Source organism: Phoxinus phoxinus (genome assembly GCF_949152265.1).
Source record: "Phoxinus phoxinus genome assembly, chromosome: 8".
Lineage (NCBI taxonomy): Eukaryota > Metazoa > Chordata > Actinopteri > Cypriniformes > Leuciscidae > Phoxinus > Phoxinus phoxinus.
The window spans coordinates 35,566,344-35,588,916 of record NC_136883.1 but is presented as its reverse complement, the minus strand read 5'-3'; the positions used below and the strand labels follow the sequence as shown (position 1 = coordinate 35,588,916).

At 39.0% G+C, this 22,573-nt stretch overlaps 1 protein-coding gene and 1 long non-coding RNA gene across 2 annotated transcripts in view; one reads left to right on the top strand and one right to left on the bottom strand.

The window, feature by feature from the left end:
• itpkcb (inositol-trisphosphate 3-kinase Cb) overlaps nt 1-21,197 on the bottom strand; it is a 33,872-nt gene extending 12,675 nt beyond the window's left edge. Inside the window, exons 1-4 of the mRNA XM_079621605.1 lie at nt 21,074-21,197; nt 18,515-19,518; nt 4,692-4,791; nt 3,220-3,433 (exon numbers count right to left, since the gene is read on the bottom strand). Coding sequence (XP_079477731.1) covers nt 3,220-3,433; nt 4,692-4,791; nt 18,515-19,432 — 1,232 coding nt within the window. The 5' untranslated portion in view covers nt 19,433-19,518; nt 21,074-21,197. The remainder of the gene's footprint in view (nt 1-3,219; nt 3,434-4,691; nt 4,792-18,514; nt 19,519-21,073) is intronic.
• On the top strand, nt 11,664-18,222 carry LOC307003330. Its single transcript, XR_013798676.1, has 3 exons — nt 11,664-14,339; nt 15,105-15,176; nt 17,858-18,222. It is a non-coding gene; the product is annotated as an uncharacterized lncRNA (long non-coding RNA).
• Nucleotides 21,198-22,573: the final 1,376 nt, after the last annotated feature.

The window sequence follows — 22,573 nt, the reverse complement described above, 5'->3', positions numbered from 1 at the left end:
TGGTAACTGCTTGGAGTCTCTTTTGACTTCACTTGCCGTAGTCTTAGTGAACGACTTCTTTTCTCTCCATCTGTCACCTGGTTTCTCCCGGTAGCTTGGCCTCTCAGGAACATTAGTAGGCCATGGCTTGCTGGGCAGCAACTGCTCCAACCTCACGAGCAATGACTTTTGGTCTTCCAGGAACAGCAAGAGTCTGTCGAAACGGTTTCCTGGATTCACGTTGTTAACAGGGTTTCTCACACACATAAGCCACTCTCTTTTCATAACATCAGGGAGTTTACTCTCCAAAGACCGAATCACCAGCTGATTCTGTACAGCGTCTGCGCACCCCAGGTCCGTGAGGTCCAATGCTGCCCTCTCTACCGCTAGGATCAACTCTAACGTCTCTCGTGGCTGGTGGTTCTTTACAGCAGGTCGTGATTGAAGCTCCAACACAATCTCTTCTGCCGTTTGTGCTTTGTCACCATAACGGTTCTCCAATTCCCTGAAGATATCATTTGCATCTCTGCAACGCAACAGTCTGAGTTCACTTTTCACAGACTCACCTATACTGTCTAGCAAGTGAAGTTTCTTGCATTCCCTCGACCCCGTTGGTTCCGCTTGCGCCTGGATACTCTCCCATTCAGCCTTCCAGCGCCAATAGTCCCTCCTGTCCCCAGAGAACTTAGGCAAACTTATAGGTGTGAGTCTTATTTTTGGTCGGGCCCATTGAGAGCTGTTATCCCCACCAGCGTACGAACCAGGGTTGTTATATGGTGTGCTACTACCTTGTCCCAAGCTGAGATTGACAGGCGGAGCGGCACGAACACTCATCAGTTGTGGCGTGCTGGCATGGGTTGGAGGTTGGGCGAAACTAACACCAAGCCCACCATCAGACCGTCTTGACTGCAGGTTTGGCTGTAAAGTCTGTTGGGGTGTACCGTGTGTGGTAGCTGCTACATACCCGCTCTGAGGTCGACTAGTGACAGTAGCACCTTGAGCAGCACAGGAAGAGATGCTTGCTCTATCAGATAACATGAATGAAGGAGAGCTCGTACCATATACCATTCCCTGCCTATCAGTGGGCGGATTGATGACAGCAGGCCAGGTGTCAACAGGTGGAGTAGCAATAGCAATGCTTACTGGTTGGGTAAAGGTGATGTTATCTGCGGCTGTAAGGTTGTCGATAGCTGTTGTGACAGGCCCACCGACCGCATCATCGCCTCCGACGTCCTCATCCTCCTCACCTCCATCTACATCATCTTTTTGTTCTGTACTGTTCCTCTTCATGACCTCATTATCACGTCGGCATGTCCACTCATCCATCAGTTGCTCCTTGTCCTCTTTCAATGATAAAAGGAGCATCCATTTATCCTTTCCATGTGGCCGATAGTCTCTCCAAGTGTACACAACCTCCCTGAGTTCATGGAGTTTCCTATCCAGTTTACCACTTTCGACCCCTTGCTGCGTCCATGGCACTACCTTACTTTTCCCGAGCGCCTCAGCCCGATCAAGAGCAGACTTGAACTGTGTTACAAGAGCGTCTATATCTGGCGCTGCATACTTGGACCAAAGTATTTCCATGATCTTGCTCTCAGTTTCAAGGAACCTTTGCTCACTGGCATCTCTCTTCGCCAGGGCATCCAGTGACTCACTGTCGTCACCCATAGGGTCTATCTGGCTCAGTGCATCAACATATTCATTACTGACATCGAGAAGTTTGTCATAATCATCCTTCAGTCTTGCTAACTCTTCTGACAACTCAACTTCACGCAAACGGCCAGCACTAACATTAAGGCGGTTTATTCGTGTTGTAAAGTTCCGTTGCGCATTTGAGCGTTTCCGCTTTAAGCTCTCCAGATCTGGCTTGTCATCTGCCATTTTGTCTTTTTATTTTTTATTGCTTCTTCTTTTTCCCCTTTTCTAGTGAACAGAATCTCTAAAATCACCTTTTAGCAAAATGACTCGTTCAAAAGAATCATCCAAAAGAATCGTTCAAACGAATCGTTCAAAAGAATCGTTCATCCGCGAACAGACGTCTTTGCCAGCTGTTATGGCTTGTAGCGGCGTTGTTTACAAAGTCACTATATCAGCCCGCGGCTGTCATCATTATCCACACAGTTTTACTCACGGTTGTGGAAGTTATTCAGCCCACAACGGTCCCGTTAGCCCTTGACTTCGGCTCTTCCGTTGTAGTGGTGTTGTTGACGACCGCTTCAGAATCTAATCTCCGATCCCGGCGCGGGTCATCAATAATGGCTCTCCTCCGCTCGGGAGTCCGTGTATCCTCTAGCACGGCTCCTACCGCGGTTTACAACTGTCCAGTTCTTTACTAAGCTACCTGCTATAGCTCAATAAACTCCCCACTGGAAGGGTTTCAGGACAAGTACGGCGGATACAACTCGAGTCACTTTGAGCTTTTATTGCGCACACACATACACAATACTCATCCACAAACTAGGTAGCCTGCATGCTATCGCTACGTTAGCCTGTCAGTTGGATATTTTAGTGACGTTAGTTAGTTGGGTTAGGTTGTAAACCTGCAATGAAAACACAAACACCAGAATTACCTAATAAAATAACCCCAATTATGTGACATTAATTATTTATCTGAAATACTAGCAATGCTAGTTTATAGTCACTCACCGGCAAGGCATACCAGTCCTGAACATCAACTAAATGAAACTGAAACCTAAAGGCGGAGGCGCCTGCGCACTAACTAATTAAGCATACACAGACAAATAGCCTAGAAAAATAACCTGGCGACCAGTAATAATAATAAACAAACCTTTAACCTAGTAAGAAAATAACATAAACATCCATCACTTGTAATATATATTTATATTTAACACTAGTTATACCTGCTGGAAAGTTCTACAGTAATTCAACTTAAAGGTGAAACTAATATATTATATAGACTCATTACATGCAAAGTGAGATATTTCAAGCCTTTATTTGTCATAATTTGGATGATTATGGCTTACAGCTTATGAAAACCCCAAATTCAAAATTAGAATATTGTGAAAAGGTTTTCATAAGCAAAATTATAACAAAGGCTTGAAATATCTCACTTTGCATGTAATGAGTCTATATAATATATTAGTTTCACCTTTTAAGTTGAATTACTTAAATAAATGAACGATATTCTCATTTTTCGAGTTTCACCTGTACACTTATTTGTATAATCTCATTAAACCTGAACTGATCTTTATTCTTTTCCCCTAAATTTCTTCTTCTCACCTGATTCCCATCTTGCAATCCATGATTGAAGGGGAGTCGAAGTCGGTCAGCAGATCATCCATCACGTTGTAATCCTGGTCGTTCTGCATCACGACACCATAATAACCAGGAACAAATGGCCGGAGGCTGTCCTTCATCAGCTTCTCGAGACACTGGCGTTCACATTCACAAAACTTCTTCAACAGTTTCCCATACTCGCCTGCCTGGAAACTACCTACACACACAGAGGCAAACGGTGTTCATTTCATCATCGGTCCAAAATGATGGGTCAGATGCATTTATAAATAAAAAATACAAAACTGGTGTGCACATCCCAAACACACAGATTGGTGCAGGACAACTAAGCATGAAGTCCGCGCACTGAAAAATAGCTGCTCCAAATTAATTAATAGCACAACGTTTCGACCCTCGGGTCTTCATCAGACACAATGGCCCTCATTTATGAAAAGTGCGTACACCAAATTTCCGGCGTACACCCAAAACCACGGTGACTTTGCGATTTATCAATATGGACGTTGCCGTACGGCACGCTCAAATCCTACGCCAGCTCAGGAGGTGGTGTACATGTACGCACGTTTTGAGTTGGTGCCAAAATGCGCAGAAAAACAATTCCTAACACCACAAAACGCACTGACAAACTAAAGATATGATATATTATGACCCACTGTAAAAAAAACAACAACATAGAAATGATAAACTTCAGTGTTTATTTTTGTGAGTTAAGCCGGCAGGTGCGCACGGACTGGGTTCAGGAATGAAAGGCTTTCAATGACCAAAAAATAATTCAGACTGACAAAATTATTAAAATGACATTCTTCTTCTTTTAAATAATAATAATACAAATAATAATAATAATACAAATAATAATAATAACAAAGACATTCTTCTTCTAAATAACAATAAGCGTCATTAATAATCAAAATCATAATACTAATAAGAAGAATATTACAAATGGTCATGCAATTATTCACATCATCATTGTACACCCCATTACATGTGACGTCATGCGAAATTCAACGCTAACAGTTTCAAAACACGTGCTGTAAAATAATGCATTGTGATAGGTAATTTGCTCAACCAACCAGCGATTTAAAACTGGATTTCCACCGGAGAAGTTTCTCCTCTTTGCCGTCTTCCGTGTGTCCATGGCGTAAAATGAGGGCGTGGGGGAGGCGGAGACGTGAATATATAGGGGCGTGTTAATCTAATGACGATCGTTTTCAGCCGCGGCATTTATCAAGGGCAGGTATTGCGTACACCTGAATTTCAAAGGTACGCACAGCTTCATAAATCAGGCGGTGAGAGGAGTGTAAGCATAATCTTACCCAACATATACGCCCGTTTCGACGCAAGATTGATAAATGAGGGCCAATGTGCTATTTTTCAGTGTGTGGACTTCACGCTACTTTTTTCATTCAGATGCATTTATCTCCTTCATGTATTCAGCAATGAAAAGAAAATGAGTTTTTTACCTGCATGGCCTGCGAGCTGAATCCAAGGATATCGTTTCTTAAAGGAAACCGCAAATGGAGAGCGATGCACCATGGTCTTCAACTTCCTCCAGGATTTAGCCTGTAATCAAAGATCACATATAAATAATGTTCTCCTCGTCCCACTTCAACCACATCGGTTTTCTCAAAACAAACATTTTGTGTAAGAGTGCTCTGATTGGTTGGGCGCCGGGGTCTCTATAAAAGGCCAATCAGATGACACAAAAACAACTCACGAGACAATTTCGACTGGTCTGGCAGTTCTACCAGGTGTCTGAACAATAATAAAGGACAATAATTATTCAGAGTCGTTATTACAAATAGTCGTTATTTTGTTTTTCTTCGTTTCTGATGTCGCAATACATCATACTTTCATGAAATCTTGCAACATACTCGACCTTGTCTGTGGACATCGTTCATTCCAGAGCCGGTGCTGGATAAACAGCGAGTGTGCGTGCGACGGTAGGCTAAATTATTTACGACAGCAGTAATGCACAATTGACCATTCGCAGGGAGCTTGATTGACAGGTGATCTGACCAATCATACTTCGCCATCTGCCATTTTGTCGGACAAAGCAGTCAGGAGAGTTAGTAGATTAACATGGGAGGATTTGAACTTGAGAAGCGGAGTGTACTGACGTCTTTCCGCGGTTAAAACAACATTCCTTCTGATGTTCATTCATGTTTATTTGATGCTATAAATGAACTAGAAGGAAGAGATGATCGGTTCACGAGCAGCTTTATCAGAGGCTCTACAGCGATCTGTCAGACACATTAAAGAGACACAAAACGGTATTTATTGTTTAAATTTCTTTTAAAAAATGACCAAATTTGAAAGGTGAGAATTGAAGTGTGAGTATTCGCTTAAACGCGTTCATTATGACTTAAGTGATCATAAACAGTTGGGAAAGAAAGCACATGTGTATCAGTATATTGGATTCATGCATTCGGTCTTAAAGTGATATTCCTGATGCCATCTGAGTCATTAATGTTAATCAAACAACACAAGACAGAGAAAATTACTCTTAATTACTTAAAAAAAATTTATATTTAATTTACACAGTGAAGACTATAAAGTGTTGCTTTCTGTTGATAAAGACTGTTCTGTTTATTTTTTTATGCTAAAGGAATGCTTTATTTGTTAAATAACTATGAATGGATTATACTGCACTTTTGTCAATTCATGAGACTTTCTCATCTCTTAAGTTTTTTATACTTAAAATACATTGTTGTTAAGAACAGAATTATTAATTTTAGTAATCGGTGTCAATGATCGTATCGGCCAATCCTGCTTCCAGTGAACGTAATCGGCCCCAAATATCCTAATCAGAACACACTTAAATGTTGAGTTTCTGTAAAAACACTGACACCTTTCTTCTCAGGCATGGGAACTAAAGGTCCAGAGGGACGACTTTATCAGCGACACAAGGTCAACGCGGCAGCCGTCGTGACGCACACGCTCCACAGATTATTGATTACAAAGCTCTGATCGATGAGGAATGTGTGAGTGTGGGAAATTACATAACTGCCTTTTCAACTTTCACATTCACAATCACTAACAGCTTCCTATCATAATTCCTTAGATGTTTTTATCTTTATCTTTTTTTTTTTCACTTGCTTTGACAGGAATACGAAAAAAAAAAAAAAAAAAACATAATCCCTGCAGTTTCCAGAATAATCTGTTTTTACAACCTGACCTACTTAATAATATGACACCACATTGAAAATATGGTACTTTTTTTTTTCATTGAAACCTGAAAATAAACAAGGTTTTAGATGTTATTATATAATACAGAATTATGCAACTTTTTGCAACTTAAAAAGATGCTTCACTCAGATGGTCTCACTTTCAGGTCTCTTTCTCTTTTCTTTATTCCCCAGCACAATTCATACATTCATCCCTTCTTCTAAACCATCCCCCTCTTTCAACATGTGCTCTGTAGAGTCGACAGCTCGCTCTCCACACTTAGATGTAATTCAGTCCGTCCTCTCTGTTCCTGACCCCCTTTGACGACACTATAGCCAACGGGGGACAGACGACACCTCATAAAAGACCTCTGTCTTCCCTCCTGTCCTTCTAGTCACACACACTCCTTCAAACCTCAGGAGAGAGGGATGACATTTCATTTCACTTTCAAAACAGGCACCATGTTCCCAAAACAGTTCTACATGTATTTAGACACAAACACTTTCTGCCTGAAATCTACTGTGAAAAGTCAAACATCATATCCACCATTGTTGAACAATGATGACAACATTATGTTTAATGCTTACAATGCCTCGTATCTGAAATATGAACTGCTGTCATGGTGATAGCGGCCGAGCCTTGAGGAGATCCACTCCTGGGTCAAAGGTCACACCCGCCCTGGACAAACAGAGCCGCTGTATCTTCATGTCTGACTTCTCAAGGACTTGCGCACGCACACGGTTTAATATTCGGGCTCATTTGTCAGGTTACTGCTGCTTTAATGTAACTTTTGATCAACTTATTGCATCCTTACTGAATTAATTTTTTTTTTTTTTTTGTAGTGTATCTCTCTTGAAGAAAAGAAAGAAATGCATATTGGTAATAATAAAACAGTTTCTCTATTTGAAAAAGATTGGTTTAGGTTATAATATGTCATGTGGTGTGACTCCTCAAATCCTTAATGATATTGATATGAATATATCAATATCATTAAGTAAAATGATATGTAAAAAAATAATTTTTCACAAAAATATGTAAAAAAATAACAACGCCATGAAACAAATCATGTGTTCAAGAACTAAGGAAGATATGTTATTACTATTTACTTTCCTTGAAAATAATGTAAACAGATTCAAAACATGAATACAAATGAACACATATCAACATAGAATGGCACTATTTCCTTTCCTTTAACATGGACACTTATTTATCAATCCCAAATCAAGACAACCGTGTGTGTGTGTGTGTGTGTGTGTGTGTGTGTGTGTGTGTCTCTCTTACCTGGCAAGCAAGACAGTCACTAATTTATGGGTAAAACCAAGCATGCACTAACACACATTTAAAAACACACAAGCGTGCAGAGACCCACGACTCCCGCACTGCCCTGCAACCACACACGCATCCGGGAAACAGACTGAGCCGCCACACACACACACACACACCTGACACACACTCACACTCTCTCTCTCTCTCTCTCTCTCTCTCTCTATGTTAATTCTAGGTCTCTCGCTCACATGGACTTCAGCTCAACTGTCTCTCACCGTCTCTCTAAACGCATCATCCTTTGTCTCTCTCGTCAGTCGATGCGTTCTCCTTCTCATATGTCCCCCAACACACTCTTATCTCACTCGCTCTCCCGCTCTGATCCTAATCCATCTTCTTTCACTATAGCTCTCACTCCTCCTGCCTCATTCACTCCCTTCTTGCTAAACACAGACGAGCTTATAATGAAATGTGTAAAAGAACATGTAAACAATCTCACGGTAGAACGAGAACAGTGTTATGTGAGTGGGTGTTCGGACTTAAAGGCAACCAGTCATATTAATAGAGAGCTCACATGTACATTTGCTTTATTTCAAATGTATTTAAATCACAGAGAACGATTTATAACTCTTTTCCTGTCCGCGTTAAAAAAATTGTTTGCCAGCCACCACCAGTATTTTTGATCATTTTCAAAAAAAAATCATGGCTCCTAGAATATTTTGTTGTATGAATATCTGAACATGCAATATATCAACAACAACAAACTAAAAAAACTCTTGCTTTTAAACAAAACAAAAAAAACAACATGTTTTATTCTAGCTACATGCATTTTTTTTTTTTAAATCAACACTTGTGGGCAAGTTTCATAAAAAAAAAGCTATATTTTGATCAAAAATCTGAAAAAAAATCATGTTTTTGTCAAAGACTACGTCTGGATGGGATTCAGGACGATGATGGAAACACAGACGGAGTCGATCGAGTCCATACACACACTCAAAGCTTCAGTCCTGCAGCTCGTCCTGGCTCCACATTTCATTCGGTTACATTTGGCAGATTTGATTTATTTAATGTTGATGATCGCGTTATTTATGATTACATATGCTATAGTCTCAGCCTCAGACGTCACGCCCACGGAACGTTGGCTAAACGTCTGATGCATATGGTACACTTAACTGGAAACACTTCAGGAATGTCGAAGTCGTCATCTGATTGGTTGAATTTTATCGGATTTCCGGGGGGCGCGAGTGTCGCGTTTATTTTCGGTCCGCCGGGAAACAAAGCGCAGACGTGTGATTGCGGAAAAAAAACTGTTGTGTTTACATGAGTGACAATGAGCATTTATCAAGATCAGCTAAACGTAGGATTCTCAAAAGTATGAGGTTCACGGCATAGACTCTTTAAAGGATAATTCCGGTATTTAACACCTTGAGTCTATATTGTAGTTTGTTTTGGATGAACAAGAGTAGTGGACAACATTTTTTTGACAATGGTTCCTCTCTCGAGTTTTTGACTATAATAGAATTGGCCATGGACCCATTTAACATTGGAGTCAATGGGCATGTCCGAAAATGTCATTAAAACAACCTTTAACATTAGTTTTCAAAACTGTGCAACTCACCGAGTTGCACAGTCTCTTCTTAAGATCTCTTAAAGGAATTATCCTTTAAGAGATGTCCAGGAGTTTTGTTTGAGGCACTTAGTGGAGACTTATTGCACGCCGGTCTGTTGTTGTGGGGACATTTCCACGCCCCGAAACGTGACGCTGAACGAAACGAACTGTAATTGGTTGTTTGACATGTCGGTCAAACGGCCTTATGGCCGGGTCTTGGCCAAAGAAAGCTGCTATGAATTCCAGACCTTCAGCCGTCAGTCTGAAGGTCTGGCTACGCGAGACTACATATGCTATCACTTGTTTCTGCTTCTTCTTCGCCTGTGTTTTGATCAGGAGATTCTCTTTCAGAAGATGTGCAACAGCGCCCCCTACCGTATAACAGTGAAAACACGGAAAGCCGGAAATTTCCGTCAATGGCGGCGGGGAAAGAGTTAATAGTTATGGTTGCAGTTTCAGTTTACAATAACAACTCAAGGGAACGGATATAAACGTCCTGCATGCCTGACAGCAGTGCATCCCTCCTCACTCATCTGTCAATCACGTGTTAAAACAAAGGTTTTAAAGGTTAAATGCTGTCTTAAAAGATACTTCATGGATCTTCTCCTGACATGAAGCTGCAATAATGCAAAATCATTAAATAAATCTTACTTAAATACTTGATTTTAGTAAGTAATCATGATTAAAATCAAATCATAATGACAGCAAACGCCACTAATGTAATAAATGTGCTTTTCTGGTTTGTTTGTGTTTGAACACGCTGTAAAAACCCCACCCACCCCATCACCTCCTCCTCCGTCACTGCAGATATCCATTTTCCACTTCTCTCTTTCCCTCACGATCTTCTCTCTCTCTCTCTCTCTCTGTGTCTCTCTCTCTGTCTCTCTCTCTCTCTCTCTCTCTCTCTCTGTGTCTCTCTCTGTGTCTCTCTCTCTCTCTCTCTCTGTCTCTCTCTCTCTCTCTCTCTCTCTCTCTCTCTCTGTCTCTCTCTCTCTGTGTCTCTCTCTCTGTCTCTGTGTCTCTCTCTCTCTCTCTCTCTCTCTCTCTCTGTGTGTCTCTCTCTCTCTCTCTCTGTCTCTCTCTCTCTCTCTCTGTCTCTCTCTCTCTCTCTCTCTCTCTGTCTCTCTCTCTCTCTGCTCCTAAAGCATTATAAGCATAATAGAGATAAACCTGTCCAACAGCTTCACACCCTCCGAGAGCAAGAGAGCCAGAGAGACATACGTCTTACATTCTTCCTGTAAACTGTTCTCAAGTTGTATGGAGTGTTTGGCTTTGTCTGAGAAGTGGTTAAGCAAGCTTATGAACGGTTTGCGTCATCACATGCTGTGATGCGAGATACCTTCTTCAGCATGACAAAAAAGTCATACATACACACACACACACTAAAGTGAGGTGCGACACAGATTAAGAAAGAGATGAAGAAACAGAAGTGTGAAGCAACACCATATATGGATTCATGGTTACTTAGCGACGAAGGAACCGCCCACAACCGAGTTTTCCATGACAGTGTGAGCGATGGTTAAACGATGGCATCAGAACGTGTGTGTGTGTGTGTGTGTGTGTGTGTGTGTGCACAAGTCTGTGGATGTCAGCAGCTGATGCCACACACTCAGTTTTGGCTCATTCATTCAAAGACGAAATACATTTGAATATGCAGCTTGCATGACGCTGATGTACAGCAAACGCAAAGGAAAAAGACTTGTAATAATAACATACAAAATAAACCCAGACAGGGTGATGAGGAACTTATGGGGCTTAGCTATTACAAGGCGACTTATCAATATTTTGTTGCCCTTTGTTTGTTTGACTTGGCATTATTGTATTATGTAAGAGGATATGAAAGACTAGCACAGAGTTCAAAAGTGCAAGGATGCATTAAATTAAGCAAAAGTGACAGAAAAAGTATTTTAACACGCTTTAGATTAAAGTCCAATTCTCACCATGAACTAAAAACTATGACTTTTGCAGCAATAAAATCATAATTACTGCTTATCAATAGTAGTTAGTAAGGTAGTTGTTAAGTTTAGGTATTAGGTAGGATAAAGGGATGTAGGGTCATGCAGAATAAGGCTTTAATATGTGCTTTATAAGTAATAAACAGCCGATATCCTAGTAATATGCATGCTAATAAGAGACTAGGCTAGTTAATAGTGAGGAGAGCAGACTAAACTAAAGTGTTACTGGAGTTTTATTTAAAACAAATGTTCTTTTGAACTTTGTATTATCAAAGAATCCAGAGAAACAAGCAGCACTGTTTTCAACATTGATAATAATCAGAAATTATTCTTGAGCAGCAAATCATCATATGAGAATGACTTCTGAAGGATCATGTGACATTGGTAATATATTTGTAAAAAAAAAAAATCTGAATTTTTAGCATCATTACTCGAGTCGTCATAGTTATTTTAAACTGTAATAATATTTCACAATATCACTGTATTTTATTACATAGTATAATGTGTTTTTGATCAAATAAATGCAGACTTTCAAAAACATTACAAAATATCAAGGGTAGTGTAAGATGTACGCATGATGAAGAAAATAAAAAAGATCCGGAAACAATCAGTGCGGGAAAGATGGGAAGATTATGAAGTGAACTTCCTGACTGACTCATCCTGATTCACGGATCAGCCAGACATGAACAAAACTCCCTGTGATTATTTGGATAATGAGAAGTTGAGTGGGAAACTGAAGAAACTGAAGATCAAGAGCACAGAACCGCTGATGAAACGCCCACATGTGTAAGAAATGCAAGATATCAGTCCAGTTTTTGCTGACGCTGGTCATAGTCTTTTTCAGACATAAAAAAAACAACCCTGTAGACACACATGTGACCCTGGATCACAAAACCAGTCATAAGTCGCACGGGTATATCTGTGGCAATAGCCAACAATACATTGCATGGGTCAAAATGATAGATTTTTCTTGTATGCCAAAAATCATTAGGATATGAAGATATTTTGTAAATTTCCTACTGTAAATATATATAGAAAATATTTTTGTGCACAATCGTGAACATAAATGCACAACTTTAAAGGAGATTTTCTCAATGTTTTGAGTTTTGGCACCCTCAGATTACAGATTTTCAATATTTCTGCCAAATATTGTCCTACCCTAACAAATCACACATCAATAAAGCTTATTTATTGACCCATGTGACTGGTTTTGTGGTCCAGGGTTACATGTAAGATCCTTATTTTATTCAAACTGACTCAAAGCGCATTCAACAACGTAGTATAGAATTGATCAGAACGTTTGTTCCTGGAAATCAAGCCCATGACCTTGGTGTTGCTCACGTCATGCATTAGCACTTGAGGTTCAGCTTTTAATGTCCAGCCTACTCAGTGCACTGACCGCCCGGTCAGTCTGTGGACGAGAGTTTCGGTTCAGATCAAAGTAAACAAACATCTCATCATCGGAGATATGAAGTGACTCAAAGCTTCAGCAAGTCAACGCCACCCAGTTTCAGAAGATTATGCATCCTGACGGAGCACATTGTCTAACCAAGATTGAAGCGTCAGACAACAAGATTTGGGAGATTTTTTTCCCAACTGGCGTCTTTACAATGAGTCTCACTCCTCCATTAGTCACATTAAATTAATCAAGTGACCTTTGGAAATAATATCACAACTCTATTTTTTGTTCGTTTCCAGAAACTAGAAGAGTTTCTATTCTTCATCTTCAGAGTTTCGCTCATACTTTAAAAACATCCCCGTTTACATTAGGTTTATCTTACTCACTTTTGTCTCTAACACCTAAAAGGCAAATATACTGTGTAGATACCAACTTTCCACAGAAAAAAAAAAAAAATTCATCCCTCCCATGGGTTTAACCCGTCAACTGTTCCAAGAGCCAACAAATCTATCAGCAACACGAGCCTGAAACCGAAAACGTTTGCCAGACTAGAAATTATTTGTCAGAAAGAATGAAACTATGATTTTTCAGTAACCTTTCTGATGATTTCTAAATGCCAGACGATTTACATATATATAAATAAAATAACAGGTTCATGTCAACGTACCTTAGAGACAGCACTTTCACAGAACAAAAGCTGGAAATGTACAGATAACGAGATTATAAAAATAGCTGTAATTTCTAATAAAAAGTTTCACTGTGACTCAGTGCTTAAGCATCCTTATAATCTTCATTCTTACATGCCAACTGAAGCTTTACTGTAGATCATCAACAACTCAAACACAACAAAGTTGTGAACAATGCTCCTTACTGACAAGCATCGACGTGTTTAAAGGAATAGCAGAAAAGCAGCACAAGACCTCACGTCTGCTACAGGACTTGACAATACATTTGGTAATAAAGTTTTTGTGCACAAACACTTATCAAGAGCCGTTCCCTAACCTTTGAGACATACCCTTGTGAAAAAGAAGTAGGCTACACATGTAATTATGTGTCCAAAAAGTGTCTCTTATATCAAAGTATATTATTACGGAAATTATATAGGCTACTTTGAGATAATAATATTACAACTGAACATTTTGACACTTAATTATATGATATTTGCAATTAAATGAAAATATATTGTAGATTAAATGTATATTAAATTCAGTTAGTCAAACTTTTTTTTTTTACATACTTATGTAGGTCGATTCCAATTTATGTCTGATTCTTACCAAATTTTTCGCTTTAAATGATCGATGAACAGCTTTAATTTAAACTTTTATTCACATAGAAACATTCATCAACTCAGATATCAAATGTGGTAAAGGGAAGCTCAAGAATGCTTGCTTGATGTGCAAGAGCCAATGAGGTTCAATCTCGTGTTACGCAGCACGTTTGAGCTTCAGCAAGAGCCAATGAGGTTCAATCTCATGTTACGCAGCACGTTTGAGCTTCAGCAAGAGCCAATGAGGTTCATTCTCGTGTTACGCAGCACGTTTGAGCTTCAGCAAGAGCCAATGAGGTTCATTCTTGTGTTACGCAGCACGTTTGAGCTTCAGCAAGAGCCAATGGGGTTCAATCTCGTGTTACGCAGCACGTTTGAGCTTCAGCAAGAGCCAATGAGGTTCAATCTCGTGTTACGCAGCACGTTTGAGCTTCAGCAAGAGCCAATGAGGTTCAACCTCGTGTTACACAGCACGTTTGAGCTTCAGCAAGAGCCAATGAGGTTCAATCTCGTGTTACGCAGCACGTTTAAGCTTCAGCAAGAGCCAATGAGGTTCATTCTCGTGTTACGCAGCACGTTTGAGCTTCAGCAAGAGCCAATGAGGTTCATTCTCGTGTTACGCAGCACGTTTGAGCTTCAGCAAGAGCCAATGAGGTTCATTCTCGTGTTACGCAGCACGTTTGAGCTTCAGCAAGAGCCAATGAGGTTCAATCTCGTGTTACGCAGCACGTTTAAGCTTCAGCAAGAGCCAATGAGGTTCAATCTCGTGTTACGCAGCACGTTTAAGCTTCAGCAAGAGCCAATGAGGTTCATTCTCGTGTTACGCAGCACGTTTGAGCTTCAGCAAGAGCCAATGAGGTTCATTCTCGTGTTACGCAGCACGTTTGAGCTTCAGCAAGAGCCAATGAGGTTCATTCTCGTGTTACGCAGCACGTTTGAGCTTCAGCAAGAGCCAATGAGGTTCAATCTCGTGTTACGCAGCACGTTTAAGCTTCAGCAAGAGCCAATGAGGTTCATTCTCGTGTTACGCAGCACGTTTGAGCTTCAGCAAGAGCCAATGAGGTTCATTCTCGTGTTACGCAGCACGTTTGAGCTTCAGCAAGAGCCAATGAGGTTCATTCTCGTGTTACGCAGCACATTTGAGCTTCAGCAAGAGCCAATGAGGTTCAATCTCGTGTTACGCAGCACATTTGAGCTTCAGCAAGAGCCAATGAGGTTTGTTCTCGCTCGTCAAGCAGGTTCGGTTGAGCTTCTGTCTATGTTTATCTTCTGAACAAATGTTTATATGTGAAGAAATTACTAATTAGATCATACTTTTTAGATTCGTGTAAAGCTCTTTGAGTACCGAGAAAAGTGCTTTATAAATGTAACGAATTATTATTGTTATCATAAGTCGTCAATAAAAGCCATCTCACTTTAAATGGCAGTGTTATATCAAAATGAAAAGAAAATGTTATTTAGATCAGGAGTTTTTCTATGGAAGCTTGTTTCTATCCGAATAAAAAAATCTTAAAGATAATTGTGACTTTTTATCTCGCCGTCCTGAAATTTTTTTTATGTACCACAATTCGGATTTTATCACAATTCTGAGAAAAAAAGTCACTCACAATTTTGACTTTTTTCTTGTGTGATATTAAAGTTATTAAGTCAGAATCGTAAGATAAAAAGTTGAAAATACCGTTTTTATTTTTTTTATTCCACGGCGGAAACAAGCTTTTTCAGTGCTAAGGGGGTACATGGAAAAGTTAAGAGAAAAACTATGTAAAAAATAAATAAATTATAAAAAAACAAGACTAAATAAATATGTTTTAAAATTAATAAGTATATATTTGAAAATATGATTACAGTAAACGAATAAATAAATAATACATTTAACAGTACGGTACTATAGTGAGTAGGAAAAAATCATAACATTATGTAATGTGATCTAAATATTTTCTAAATGATATTATAAATAAATTTCTGCCTTTTAAATTTTAGATTTGGGGTCCATGGCATCTAAAATATCTAAAACCCCAGATTTACATAAATAATTATGTATTTCTTTCATAGAGATTCCTCATAGGTAATCGTCTTATTCTCTATTATGAAATATGCATATGATAATGTGTATTTCACTAAGTATAAATAACATCTAACAACTATTTTCTCTTGCAAATATCCTCTATTTAACATATAGCGTATTGAGAGGGTGCAGAAAGATCCAGATCAGTTTCAGTTCAAGCCGGAATACAGCAAATATTTCTTATGACACACCATCCCATTTACATTTACATTACATTTATGCATTTGGCAGACGCTTTTATCCAAAGCGACTTACATTGCATTTCAAGGTACACATTAACAGTCTTATCAGTTCTTGCTTTCCCTGGGAATTGAACCCATGACCTTGGCGTTGCAAGCGCCAACGCTCGACTATTTAAGCATTTTAAATCAATTCAGCAAACTCTAGTGTGCAAACACTCTTTGCTTTGACACATTGGTTTGAGTTGAAATGTTTGATGGAAAGCCAGCCTCACACTCCCATCTCTCAGGCGGAGAGTTCAAGCGCCGGGCCGACGTGACCTTCCAGCCGGGCGGAGAGAGGTTGACCGTCTCTCAGGAGTTCAAAGGCATCGATGAGCACGACCACCTGATGGTCGACACCAGACTCGAAGGAAAGATTCCCGAGGTTCCTCAGGGAGCCAAGGTTCAGATCGACCCCTACACCGAGATCTACCAGTACAGCAGCAACTGTGAGTCAAACGTGCATGATTTCCCAGCATTCCCAGCATATTAATGACAAAATATACTGATAAAACTGTGTTTATCAGTTTGCAATAGTGCTTAAAAGCATCCAGTGTTTGTTTGGAAGTAGGGCTGGGACAACGCGTCGACGTCATCGATGACGTCGACGCAAAAAATACGTCGACGCAAAATATGCACGTCGATTCGTCAGACCCAAAACAAAAATGGCGGCGTCGGAGAGTAGTAGCAACACCACTCGCTCCTCAGACTTTCAGAAGTGCAAGGCGGCACGCACTCGTTCCTCTAAAGTGTGGGAATTCTTTAATTAAAAAGGAAACAATTCCCTGATATGTCGTCTTTGCAAAATGGAGATGGCCTTCCATTCTAGCACCACGGCAGAGAGAGAGGCGAGGGCGCGATCGAAAAGTCGTAGAGTGTTTGATTATGTGTGTGTGTGTGTGTCTGTCTGTGTGTGTGTGTGTGTGAGAGAGAGAGGCGCGATCGCAAAGTCGCAGAGTGTTTGATTATATTTGTGTACGCGTGTGTGTGTGTGAGAGAGAGAGAGGCGCGATCGAAAAGTCGCAGAGTGTTTGATTATGTGTGTGTGTGTGTGTGTGTGTGTGTGTGTGTGTGTGTGTGTGTGTGTGTGTGTGTGTGTGTGTGTGAGAGAGAGAGAGAGAGAGAGAGAGAGAGAGAGAGAGAGAGAGAGGCGCGATCGCAAAGTCGCAGAGTGTTTAATTATGTGTGTGTGAGGCGTGATCGAACAGTGGAAACAAAAACATACTCCGTCATTTTGTTTACAGGACATCATTCAAACTGCAAAGTGTTTAAGTTGTTCTGTTAATTCAAATTTTAAGGAAAACGAATATATTAATCTGAAATCTGTATGTTACACACATAGGATTTGATTAGCCTACTTGTTGATATTTAATCAAGGTTTTATTGAATGCTACCTCTGACTAAGAAATGCTTGCACTTGTACAATGTTTTATTTTGGAATTTTAAGAGCAATAAACATATAGGCTATTGCAATGTTAAGGAATTCATGTTTTTTTTATTCAGACATATAAATTAACATGTATAAATTGCTATTATAGTCAATTAATGGGCAGATAATCGATAATCGAATCGAATCGAAATCGAATCGGACTGGGAAAAAGAATCGTTAGATTAATCGATGCATCGAAAAAAATAATCGCTAGATTAATCGTTTAAAAAAGAATCGTTTATCCCAGCCCTAGAAGAAAAGCCTAAATTAAATCTGTTTATCATATAAAGCGATCAAGTCTCTTCAGAAACTGGACTAAACCGCTCAAATAATAGAGATTCGTTTTACGATCACTTTATGAGCTTTTTGATGTGTCACAGTGGTAGTAGCGTAGCTGTTAATGGAGGGACAGAAATTGCTCAGATTTTATTAAAATAAATCTTAATTTATGTTTAGGGCTGTTAAACGATTAATCGCATCCAAAATAAAAGTTTGTGTTTACATAATAAATGTGTGTGTACTGTGTATACTTATTTTGTATATATATATATATATAAATACACATACGTGCATGTATATATTTAAGGGGGAAAATGTATTTATATATAAAATATTTATATATATAATATAAATTATATATAAATCTATATACAGTATATACATGAAAATATTTCTGAAATATATACAAGCATGTGTGTATTTATATATAAAAAATTATTATACACGCACATTTATTATGTAAACAAACTTTTATTTTGGATGTGATTAATCGCGATTAATCGTTCAACAGCCCTAAAATGAATGAAAGTCTAACGGGTTTGAAACAACACGAATGTAATGACAATATTTGGGTGAACTATCCCTTTTATAAAGACAAAAGGCATTTAAATTGGTCAAACTGGACACTTACCCCTGCCAGTTCATCAGGACTGCCGAACAGACTGGGGGACATACTGGGGGACAGACTGGTGGGCTCAATGTCACTGCCTGTCCAGTCATCCTCAGACTCCTCAAACGACGAGGCAGAGGATAATCCAGCAGAAGAGGAGCTGGAGAGTTTTCTGTGGAACAGAAAGGGCGCAGGGGAGCCTCCGCAGCCGCTGTCCGAGCACGGCGAGTCCTCGTCGGGGCGCAGCTCCAGTGAAAACCCGCCCATGCTCAGCGTTAAATCAGTGATGCGCGGGCTGTTCTGACCAGGACCCAGATCATCATGGGTGACTATTAGTTTGGGAATAATCCTAGGGAACGGGTTTAAGGCGTGTTGCTCTCCTTCTTCACTCCTCCGATCGGAAACAAAGGGTTTCAAGGTACTTTTGGTCATTTTGTGTTTAGCTAACGGAGACGAACAGCTGAAGTCTACAAGAAAGTCTGGCGTGTTCAGGCACTGGGTCACATTTTCCTCCGAAACTCTGCCTGGAGTCACGGCACCTCCTGACACTCTTTCCATGTCCCACAGCGAGACGCTACACTCATGGTTCAACTCCACCCGTCCTCCTTTCTGTCCGCCTTGGGAATCCGAAACTTGAATTTTGAAGTCCGTCGCGCGAATCAAGTTTTCGGGCGCATGTTGATTACCGGAAGAACTCGCGTTTAAAAACAGATTTTTCGGCTCACGAACTCTTGCATCCACAGAAGTCTTCCCCTCTTTATAATCGCCCCGCCAGCACGTCTGAACAGTCGGCAGATCTTTGGTTTTCATCGGACTCTCGTCTAGCCAGTCACCGGTGTGTGGAGAACAAAACACTCCTCGCACGCGCGCCCGTATGAAGCTCGCGAGCGCTGCGCTGTTGCTGCAGTGTGAAGAGTTACTGGATGTTGATTGGCCCATCCTGCACACCGTAGCGATCACTCGCGCAGACCTTTAAATGCCACGCCCACTGCTGGCTCTGGCCAAGGTCTTTAACCCTGTAAAGCCTGACAAATGAAAATATAGTAAGAAATATCAACTTTTTTTTATTTTTTAAATGGAGCAGTTTATTGTATATTTATTAGGGCTGTTAAAAGATTAATCGCGATTAATCGCATCCAAAATAAAAGTTTGTGTTTACATAATATATGTGTGTGTACTGTGTATAATTATTTATATTTATAAAAACACACGCAATCATGTATATATTTAAGAAAAATTGGTTATATTTATATATAAAATATTTATATATAATATAAATTATATAAATGTATATACAGTATATAAATGCAATTATTCCTTAAATATATACATTAATGTGTGTGTATTTATACATAATAATTCTACACAGTATACACACATATATTATGTAAACACAAACTTTTATTTTGGATGCGATTAATCGCGATTAATCTTTTGACAGCCCTAATATTTATACAAAATATAAGCATATTTGATACGTGAAGCTTTAATGTAACATTATATCCTACTAGAGAAAATGGAGCTCACACTCCAAGAGTAAAAAAACACCTCAGTTTTATTCAGAGGCCCAAACTGAGTAAAAATATGCAATTTGGTGCAGATATTGTTATTTCTATGGCCAAAAGTTAAATTAATGTAATGTAAATTAATGATATTTTTTATAACATTATATCAATGTTAGCCTCGATTCCCAGGGAAAGCAAGAACTGATAAGAATGTAAATGTGGACCTTGAAATGCAATCTAAGTCGCTTTGGATAAAAGCGTCTGCCAAATGCATACATTTAAATGTAAATATCAGTTGTCACTCAATGCCTCCTAATAATAGCCTATGTCTTAGTTAAGCCTAGATGATATTTAAATGTTTTGTTTTATGATCAAAGCTCTAGTTTGTGGGGGACAAAACGTATAATACAATGCAATACAGTGATGTTTGAGAAATAAATACAAACTGTTCCTCAAGTTTGTTGTATCAAGTTTGTTGGATAATCAAGTAAAGCACGTTTGGGGCGCCATTGACTTCATGGTATTTTTCCTATGTCAATGACGCCCCAAAACTATTTGGTTACGAACATTCTTCAACTTTGTGTTCCAGCAGAATAAATAAATGTATACAGGCTTGGAACAACTTTAGGGTGAGTAGGTAATGACAGAAATTTTATTTTTGGGTGAACTATCCCATTAAATAATATAACGTATCAAATCGGATCCAGTAAAATGTATATTTTACATTGTGTTGAGAAAAAAAAAAAGATACACAACTTCTTGTAGCCTATCAGGAACAAGGCAATAATTACAATGCGGACAAAATATCTCATATCTCAAATAGACTAGGCGACTGATGAGCTCGTTTTGATTACCTCATATTCCGCATACTTATATGCTGTCGTTGTTGTTTTAAACACAGTTCTTAATAAAAAAATATTTAAGCTTAACCTAACCACAAAATAATATAGCTACTTTTACATATCACACTCCCTGTACACGCGTCAATAAATGTCGATCATTACAAGCATGCTGTTATTAAACAAACAAAGATATAACGTTTAATATGTGACTTATAAGTGATCCCAACACTTACCAGAATAACTCTTCTTCAATAAAGATGCCATATAAATCATAAGGGGGAATGTTTAACTAACTTTATTCAACTAGATTATGACTATGTGTTGTTACTGTATGGTTTACATTGTTGTGTCGATATCGTCCAATGCATCTGGATTGTCTCCCTCCAGTGTTTAAAGAGGGAAAGTACATGTCTAAAGTTTGAGCCAATTTTATACCATTTTATGTGTTTTTGTCCCCTCACAGAAGAAATAAGGTTGTGTATGGATGGAAACGACACGTGGGTGAGTTAATAATGGCATAATTTTCATTTTTGGCTGAACTAACTGAACAGCATTTGTAAAAACTACACTACACTGCACCTTAAGATATTGTTTGCTCAGCTTTCCAACAAACCGTGTCACAGTAAGTCTAATGACTCGACAATATATGACCACAGGACACCGCTCAAGACAACATACATTTAACACAGGGACGGGTTATTCAGTATTTAACCACAAAAGAGCAAGAATAATGGTTGCATTAATAAATAAATTAAGTGTACATGAATTTAACGTTACAAAAATGAAACAAAATTAAATAAAATTGAATGAAAATCGCATTGTATACCAATGCGACGAGTTCTGTGACACACACACACACACACACACACACACACACACACACACACACACACACACACACACACACACACACGGATGCATTATTGTGGCACAACAAGTTTCCTGCGATACAGGAAGTGTGATCTTAAGTGACAACAACAGATCTTGCTTTTAAGTCTGCACACAGACAACAATGTGGACGAGCCATTCTGCATGTCTTTGTCTGATGCCTAGAGAACTAAACATATAACTATCAATCATTTCTGGTCTGATAACAAGCACTGTGATTATTTACCCTCATCTTTACTATTTCTGGAATTTGCCAATTAGTAGTTCTATATCTAATTAAATGTTCAAATTTTGGAGTTTTAAACAAATGTATAGGCTGCAATAATGCATTCATTTGAAATGAATTAAAGTGGCGGTATAAACATTTATGTCATACATTTTTAAACATTATATACGTTAATAATCTATCCACAAAAATATTAAGCAACACATTTGTTTTAAATTGATAGAATAAGAAGAAATGTGAAAGGATCATGTGACACTGAAGACTGGAGTAATGATGCTGAAAATTCAGCTTTGATCACAGGAATAAATTACATTTGAAAATATATTCACATTGAAAACAGTAATTTTAAATTGTAATTATATTTTACAATTTTACTGTTTTTACTGTATTTTTGTTCTAATAAAATGTTCTACATAATCTGTTTTAACAGTTTAATGTTACAGGACAATCTATTCAACACTAAATGTGAACTTACCGGCTTCACATATCAGACACTCCTTTACGTTTTCCTGGAGGAACATGTGCGGATGTTTTACAGTTTCTCACTCATTAGTAATGAGTCATGAAACACACCCTTCTCAACAACCTTACACAGGGAAGAACTGGACATACTGAATCA